The following is a 9,206-nucleotide window of genomic DNA, read 5'->3' as shown; positions in this document are numbered from 1 at the left end:
AAAAAAAAAAAAAAGACAACAAATAGCATGAGAGTGTTGGAGCTCTATTTCCGTATACCAGCACCTATCTGTGAGTTTGTCATACTTCGGTGGCTTTTGTATTGCTGTGATGCTGGAAACTACACCACCAAATATTCCAAATGTCATCAGATGCACCCATGGTGAACAGGTTTCAGCACATTTTCCAGATTAGAACAGACTTACAAGAAAGCCCTGGTGATCTACTTCCCAATATTAGCCAATAAAAATTTTATGTTTTACAACAGAATATTGCCTGATACAGTGCTGGGCAATGAGGCCTTTAACTAGGAAGATGCTCAAAATACACCGGTAGTCTCACCAACAAACTTGAGCACACCGACCACCATGAAGATGGCACAGTACCAGGCAACCTTCATTCTGATGTACATGGGGGGGGGGGTCACAGTCCAGACTCCACAGTAACTAATAACATTTTCCAGAAGCAGGGTTTTCTTGCCATGGAAGAGCAGCCTACTACAAAATTATGGCAAGTTTGAAATTGGTTATTAGCAAACCCACTTCAGTTCCTTGCCTAGTCTCCTCCTAGCTATCTCCCCTTGAGAATGTTACATGTACCCTAGTGATTAACTCCACTCACTGCCATCCTGGGGATTCTGACCCCATAGGGAGAACCAACCCATAATTCATTTCTAAGCCTGTAAATCTTTACTGAAGCAGACTTTACTGAAGCATCTTTCTCCCATGGAGGGACTGGTGTGTTCAAGCCACCAATCTTTTGGTTAGCAGCCAAATGTCGTAACTACTGCGCCACCAGAGCTCTTTAAAGATTTAACTATATCCCCCCATTATGTTAGCACCCACCTGTTTTGCCTATTCATTGCAGCGGTCTGCAAAAGGGCACTACAGTCATTGTGAGAGAGATGTTTCTTTTCCATACTCAGATACTTAGATTTGGAATGGAGAACTAGTGTGTAGTCTTCTCTCCTCACGGTACAAGAACTTCTGGCTGTTAGTTCCTAGACGGTTTTTATTCATCTTGAGATCTCTACCGTTTCGCTTGGAGCTTAGCACTTAGAAAGGGTTCAGAATTTGTTGTTAAACTGAATAGATGTGGTTAATGGTCCTCAACCGGCGCCCTGTGCCAAAATCTCCTGTTTATGAGGTCAATCCTTGCAACCACACGCCGAGTGCCAAGGACTTTCTTTCTCAGTAACCCCGGCACACACCTATAACAAGTAGTGTTTCTCTCCGTTACCAGTTACTGTGATGGTAACTCTGGTATCTGTTAAACAGTCAGAAGTCAGTATTGGACAGTAAAATGTGAAGGGAAAAAAATATGGGACTAACAAGGTGGACTTTCTGGAAAGGCTGAATACGAATACTAAAGCGTATTAAGATTCCAGTTTCCAGGGAATCAATAGGCAGTCCTGAAAGCAGGTTGCCTTAGCAACTTGAAGCGAGTCTTCCCAGGCCCTGCCCCTCTCCGCAGCCCCGCCCGGCCCTCTGCCCCGCCTTCCGCCCCAATTCTCTCTTCCGCCCTTCCTTGGTTCGCTTACTTCCGCCCAAACCTGCCTAGCTGGGGCCTAGAGGCCTCCGGTCTGTGCCCACGCTAGCATTGCCTGACTAAATTACTGCAGTAATTAACTGTACTTGGAAAACTGTTCTACTCTTGCGGCCTAGACTTTTATCTCCAAGATACAAATCCAAAAATAATAGCTATTTGTAACTTGAAGTCTCCATCCAACACTAATATATGTAGGCAACTTTTAGGCACTGTCTTGAACAACAGTAACTTTGGAGGTCCCCAGTCTGTAGGGGAGACGTGGTATGAGGGGGCGGGGCCACCCCCTCTCTCCCCACCTTGCCGGGACCCATAGAGGAAGTGGTGGTAATCGGCGGAATCAGAGTGAAGCCTTTCCGTACTGATCACCATGTATGTATTCACTTACCTGCGGTCCCGAATCGCGATCCTGCTGTCTGACCTAACTCTCTTTCGCTCTCCTCCTCAGGTCGAAGGTTTCCTTTAAGATCACGCTAACGTCGGACCCGCGGCTACCGTACAAAGTGTGAGTGGCCTGGCCGCCGTTGGCCTCTTGGGGCTGGATGGACTTAGCCAAGCCAGGGTGGCCGAGCGTCCTGAACTGCTGCGTTCCACGTGGCCTGAAGTTCCCTTCCGTCTGCCCCGCGCACTACCAGACGGCTCCCACGGGAGGCTGAGAGGAGGATGCTGTGTCTGCTCCCCGAAGTGTCAGCTTGCCTCTGGCACGAGGGTGCGGTGTGTGGGGACGGGAACGGTTCTGCTGATACAGTTTCCGTCCTCGAATTCTTTCTATGTTTTTACTAGGGTGGGAGGACTTATGCACAGGGCTCTGGCAATTTGTTGGGAGTGTGAAACAGCCCTCTGCCAGTGATTAGTACAGGACAGCCTTTCACCACTTTGGCCATCTGTTAGAAGAGACTTCTTAGTCCAGCTCCGGAATTTTGAATGGCTGTTACTGTCAGACTCCTGATACTTGTTGTGTGAGTGTATGCATTGTTAGGACATCACAAACTAATGTGCTTCAAATCCCAAACTTACTGTGTTGAGATTTAATAGTTTTGGGTAGGAAAGAAAAATTCGGAAATATGAAAGCTTTTTGAGATGGATTTGCAATAGTCTAACCACATACTCATTTGGACCTTTCAATGGTTTTATGTAAATTCTCTGAAGATGATTGCAGCTGAAAGTCAAGTGAAATACAGCTAAGAATAGGAGTACTGCATGACTGAACTGATAACAGCTGTTACCAATGTATTTGGGTTCAGTTGCCCATGCAACCTCCTAACCTTTCCCTTCCTTGATTATTTCATCTTCAAATGATCCTTTTCCACCTTATCTCAGGTATGTGGGGTCACAGATCAGAACCTTCCTGTCTGCAGTAATTGTAGCATCTCCAAAATATCATTTCCAAGTACTCTTTTATGGGTAACTCCCATCAGTCCTTCCTGCTGACTTTAGTATGTCTTCTGCAGCAATATTCTAATAATCCATTGATGATACTTCTTTTTAAAATTAAAGCTACCACTCTTCCCCCACATACACTTTACCTCATTCGTTTTATGTATTCATTATGCATTCATTTTACAGTTGATGGTCCATCTTGAAATCGCTCTCTTGTTAATGGTCTCTGACACCCCTCCCCAGCATATTGTGCTTGGTGAAACACCAACTCTGAATGAAACCATTTGTGTTTTATTTACATAACTGAATGTTGCCAGAACAAATTGCCAATTAGGTAGATGGATTATATGTAAGATTCATGATCACAGTCAGTGTTGGCCCACAATCTAGTATATGCCCTGGGTACACTTTCCTCCTTATTCTCTGAAAGGATTTTTTAAAATGTCTGTTCAGACTGCCTAAGACTCATTTTCCCCTGTTCCCAAGCCAGCAGAAGGAAATTCTGTAATCCTCGCATCACATTTATAAATCTAGTACTACATCTATAAACCAATATTTCTTCTGTCCTGTTAAAATGGGGAGCATGACATTAACTCCTGTAAAAAGCCAGCTGCCCCACTTGGGCTCTGGTTTCTATCCATTTTATTCTTAAGATTCAAGTAGATGGAGAACAAAGACTATAATCATCATCATGGATTTCTCCCTTCATACAGGATTATTCTCATCAATGTGTAAACATACTCTAGATAGAGACAGGGAGGGAGAAGGAGAATGGAGTAGGACAATATCAATGTCCATAGGAGTGCCTGAGCATTGTATCACCTCATTATGTAGTGACTGAGTGATTTTAGTAGACATGTATGTTACTTAGTTTGTGTAGCTCTGTGTGTATATCTAATTTGTATACATAAAAATGTATATGACGTGTGTAAGGATAGTCATTCTATATTTCCTATTCAAAGTAAATGTTAACTTGGGTACTAGATTAGGAAAATATTTTTTCTAATAACATTTCTAATAGTTGAATTCTGGAAAGTAAGTTGTTTCAGGTAGTTGTAATTTTATTTTGAGGAGTATCAGAATACTTACCATTTTGCTGTTGAGCTCTGGTGGGATAGTGCCTAAGGCATTTGACTGCTAACCAGAAGGCTGGTGCTTCAAACCCAACAGCCACACCTTGGAAAGAAGATTGGGCAATCTACTTCCATAGAGATACTGCCTCAGAAACCCAAGGAGGGGTTGCTGTGAGTCAGATTTCACTTGATGGCAGTGAGTTTCAGTTTTTTATTTTGTTGTTGGTAATCACATTTACTATTTGTATTGCAGCTTAGTTACAGAAATGCTGAAATTAAACATTTTCATTTATATAGAGAATTTAACTTTCTTTCCATCTAATACCAGTCTTAACTCCGGTTTATTTCCCACCTCCTCTTCACCATTTTTCTCCTACCACCATCAGTTTGCTGAAGCTTCAGCTGCACATTCCCAAGCTGACAAGGCCTTTGAATGTCCCTATGCCTTTAAAAATTGGCTTCTCTGTGCTTGGAATGTAGGGTCATGACCACATGTTCTTGACAGACAACAACCTTTAATAATCCAAAATTTTTAAAACATCCTTTAATAAGCCAGATGTTAAGATTTTTATAATTGTTTAGGTTTAATCTCTTCCTTCTCTAGTTTTCTATAGTACTTTTTTTCTTATTCTTTATAATAACATTTTACAAGTTGTGTTATAAGTTCTGCTTATATGGAATATTTATTGAATGAACAAATGATGCCAGTAATTCATTTTATTTTATGGTTTGGGTGAAAGTTTACAGAGCAAATTAGTTTCCCAGTCAGCAATTTACATGAAGATTGTTCTGGGACATTTTTGAAATCCCCATAATGTGTCAGCATTCTCCCCATTTCCACCTTGGATTCTGTGTTTCCATTTTCCCAGTTTTTCTGCCCTTTCCTGCCTCCTTAACTTTGTTTTTGGGCAAATGCTGCCCTTTTCGACTTACATAGTTGATTGTACTGAGTAGCATATTCTTCCCAAGTGTTATTCACTGTATTAAAAAAGGAAAAAACAAAACAAAACACACACACTGCCATTGAGTAGGACACAAATCATAGTGACCCTTCCTTGGGTTTCTGAGGTAGTATCACTATGGAAGTAGAGTGCTCAACCTTCCTTCCAAGGAGTGGTTGGTGGGTTTGAACCGCCAGCCTTCTGGTTAGCAGTCAAATGCCTTAGGCACTATGCCACCTGAGTTCCTATTCACTCTATGTAAACCAAAAAAAAAAAAAAGAAACTCACCATCTTTGAATGGATTTGACTCATAACACCCCTCCTTGGCTTTCCAAGGCAGTATCTCTATGGAAGTAGATTGCCCAATCTTAGTAGTGGCTGGTGGGCTTGAACCACCAGCTTTCTCATTAGCAGTCAGATGCCTTAGGCACTATCACCAGAGCTCCCATTCACTTTGTATAGACTTATCTTTTATATGCCTGAAAGGTGGTATCTGCGAGTGGCTTTGTTGTTGTTGTTATGTGCCATCGAGTCAGCCCGACTCGGCGACCCTTCCTTGGGTTTCTGAGGTAGTATCACTACGGAAGTAGGATTGCCCAACCTTCCTTCTGAGGAGTGGCAGCGAGTGGCTTGTAAGTTAAAAGGGCATCTAAGGACTATAGGCTCCAGTTCCACTTGTCTCTGACCAGTAAATCTGATTTTTTATGAATTTGAATTTTGTTGTACCTTTTCATTCATACCTTCTCTTGTGATCCCAGACAGAGTGATCAGTGGTAGACAACAACAACAAACAACTCATTGCTATTGAGTCAGTTTGACTCATAGTGACCCCTCCTTGGGTTTCTGAGGCGGTACCACCATGGAAGTAGATTGCCCAGTCTTCCTTCTAAGGAGTGGCTGGTGGGTTTGAACCACTAGCTTTCTGGTTAGCAGTCACATGCCTTAGGCACTACGCCACCAGAGCTCCCAGTGATAGATGGTCAGACCAATAATTGCACCTTAGATGGCTACTCATAAGCTTTTAAGACCCCACTTGCTACTCATCAAAGTAGAGTGTAGAACATTGTCTTTATGGACTGGTATGCCAGTTGACTGAGGTGTTCCCCAAGGCTATGATTCCTAGCCCTCAAGCCCAGTATCTCAGTCCTAGGAGGTGTTTGGTTATAGCTATGAGGTTTTCATGATTGTGTCCCCTGTACACTGTTATATATGTGAGTATGTTTGCAGCATGTACTAGTGTATATGTAAGAATATCCTTTGCCCACTCTAGGTGTATACTTGAGTGTACTCCCATATGCCGTCCCACCCCTATTCAGCTTACATAACAGCCTGTATAACCATGTGTACATTATTGTTTGTTATTTTAAACAATAATGAAAAAGTGCAAATTGTTGCAAGATTGTATATGTAATAGCATTTACCACTGTTGTTTTTTACTCTTGGGTAACTTTCAGTGTCTTTCTTTACTGTGGTTATGTTGTTCTGACTTCCCTGTAGTATGTATTCTTTCCCTTCGCTCAAGTTAATGCATGTCTGCCCTCCAGTTAGTGATTTACTCTTCTTTCCCCTCCCACTCAGATTGTTCCTGTGTGAAAATTTTTCAGTAGTTTTCACAGCAGTGGTCTCATACAATATTTGCCCTTTTGTGACTAATTTCACTCAGCATAATGTCCTCTAGGTTCATCCATGTTATGCGGTGTGTTGCATATTCATCGTTATTTAACATTGCATAGTAGCCCATTGTGTGTATGTATGATAGTTTGTTTATCCACTCATCTATTGATGGGCACATAAGTTGTTTACACCTTTTTGCTATTGTAAATAATGTGATGAGTACAGGTGTGCAAATATCTGTTCCTGTCATGGCTCTAGAAGCTCCGATGGCATAGTATATAAGGCATCTGACTGCTAACCAGAAGGCTGGTGGTTCAAACCCACCAACCACTGTGGAAACCCAAGGAGGGGTCACTATGAGTTGAATTGACTTGATGACAATGAGTTTGGTGTTTTTGGTTGGTCATGGCCCTTATTTCTCCACGATACATCCCTAGCAGTGGGATTACTGGATCATATGGTTATCTGTTCCCAGGTTTTTAAGGGAAGTGCCATACCATTTTTCATAGTGGTTGTACCACTTTACATTCCCACTAGCCGTATACTGGAGTTTCAGTCTCCCTGCAACCTCCAGTATTTGCTGTTTTCTGTTTTTTTGATCACTGCCATTATTGTCAGCATGAGATGCTATCTCATTGTAGCTTTGATTTACATCTATAATGGCTAATGAGCACCAACATCTTTTCATGTGTTTGTTGGCTGCCTAAAATGTCCTCTTTGGTATAACATCGTTCATACCTTTGCCCATTTTTTTTTTTTTAATTGGATTGTCTCTTTGTTATTGCAGTGTTGGAGTTTTCTATAAATTTTAGACATTATTAGGCCTTTGTTAGATGTGCTGTTGACAGTATTTTTTTTTGCCAGCCTATGGGTTCTCTTTTCACTCTTTCGGAGAAGTCTTTTAATGTGTGTATTTGATTTCCAGGAGATCCTAGACATCTAGTTTCTTGCTGTTTGTGAAATTTTTAGTGACGTTTGATAGTCTATTTACACCATAAATTATTTGGCTGCTCATCAAAAAGTCGGTGGTTTGAACTCACCAGACATTCCTCAGGAGAAAAATGAAGCAGTCTACTTCTATAAATATTTCAGGAGCTCTGGTGGCATAGCACCTAAGGCATTTGACTGCTAACCAGAAGGCTGGTGGTTCAAACCCACCAACCACTCCTCAGAAGGAATATTGGGCAATCTACTTCTGTAGAGATACCACCTTGGAAACCCAAGAAGGGGTCGCTATGAGTCGGGATCAACTGGACAGCAGTCTTGTAAACCCTATGGGGAGTTCTCCTCTGCCCTGTAGGGTTGCTGTGAGTCAGAATTTACTCAATGGCAGTAGATTTTGGTTTAGGTTTGCCCCTAATTTTTCTTCTATGAGCATTATATGTTTGATCCATGCTGAGTTAGTTTTTATGCATGGTGTGAGGTATGAGCCCTGTTTCATTTTTCTGCAAGTAGATAACCCAGTTTTGCCAAAACCATTTGTTAAAGACTACTGTCTCCCCATTTAATGGATTTTGACCCCTTGTTTGAAGTGTCTATAGGTGGATGGATTTGTTTCTAGTTTGTCAATTCTGGTCCATTAGTGTATGAGTCTGTTGTACTAGTATCATGCTATTTTGACTACTATGGTTGTAGTAGGTTCTGTCAATGGCAAGTGTAAGGCCTCCTACTTTGTTCTTCTTCTTTAGTAATTCTTTACTTATGCCGTACCTCTTTCCTTTCCATATAAAGGTGATGGTACCTTTGCCTGATTTTGGTATCAGGGTTATATTTGGCTTTATGGGAGGAATTTGGGAATATTCGTTTCTTTTCTGTTTTCTGGAATAGTTTGAGTAGCATTGATGTCAACTTTTCTCTGAATAGTTCTTAGAATTCTCCAGTGAAAGCAACTGGACTAGGGTTTTGTTGGCAATTTTTTAATGACCTGTTCAATTTTTTCTTTTGTTATGAATTTGTTCAAATTATCTACCTCAATTTATGTTACTTTAGGTAGACAGTGTGTCTCTAGAAATTTGTCCATTTCTTCTAGGTTGTCAAATTGGTTGGAGTACAGTTTTTCATAGTATTCTGTTACAATCCTTTTGATCTCAGTTGGTTCTTTTGTAATGTCACCCATCTCATTTGTTATTTTGGTTATTTGCATGCTCTCATTCTTTTCCTTTGTCAATTTGGGCAGTGGTTTATTTGTTTGGTTGATTGTTTCAAAAAACCAACTTCTAATCTTGTTGATTTTTCGTTTTTTTCATTTCATGGGCACTCTGCTGGTGTAGTGCCTAAGGCATTTGACTGCTAACCAGAGGCTCACGGTTCAAACCCACCAGCCACTCCTCAGAAGAAAGGTTGGGCAGTCTACTTCCATAGCGATACTGCCTCGGAAACCCAAGGATGGGTTGCTATGAGTCGGATCCGACTCCACAGCAGTGAGTTTGGTTTGGTTTGAATCTTTATTATTTCCTGTCTTCTGGTGACTGTGTAGTGCTTTTGTCACTCATTTTCTGTGTATTCGAGTTGTAGGGTTAAGCTATTGATTCAGGCCTTTCTTTTTTGAAGGAGCTCTGGTAGCATAGTGGCTAAAGCACTTGACTGCTAACCAGAAGGCTGGCGGTTCAAACCCACCAGCCACTCCTCAGAAGAAAGGTTGGGCAATCCTACTTC

At 41.5% G+C, this 9,206-nt stretch overlaps 1 protein-coding gene across 1 annotated transcript in view; it reads left to right on the top strand.

The window, feature by feature from the left end:
• Window positions 1–1,809: 1,809 nt before the first annotated feature.
• The window catches only part of UFM1 (ubiquitin fold modifier 1), a 40,919-nt gene continuing 33,522 nt past the window's right edge, over window positions 1,810–9,206 (top strand). Inside the window, exons 1-2 of the mRNA XM_007952451.1 lie at window positions 1,810–1,901; window positions 1,992–2,048. Coding sequence (XP_007950642.1) covers window positions 1,810–1,901; window positions 1,992–2,048 — 149 coding nt within the window. The remainder of the gene's footprint in view (window positions 1,902–1,991; window positions 2,049–9,206) is intronic.

The sequence above is a fragment of the Orycteropus afer genome, unplaced genomic scaffold, assembly GCF_000298275.1.
Source record: "Orycteropus afer afer isolate SDZICR_OR568_19922 unplaced genomic scaffold, OryAfe1.0 scaffold00338, whole genome shotgun sequence".
Lineage (NCBI taxonomy): Eukaryota > Metazoa > Chordata > Mammalia > Tubulidentata > Orycteropodidae > Orycteropus > Orycteropus afer.
Note: the sequence above shows the minus strand (reverse complement) of the source record. Positions and strands in the feature narration are given on the sequence as shown.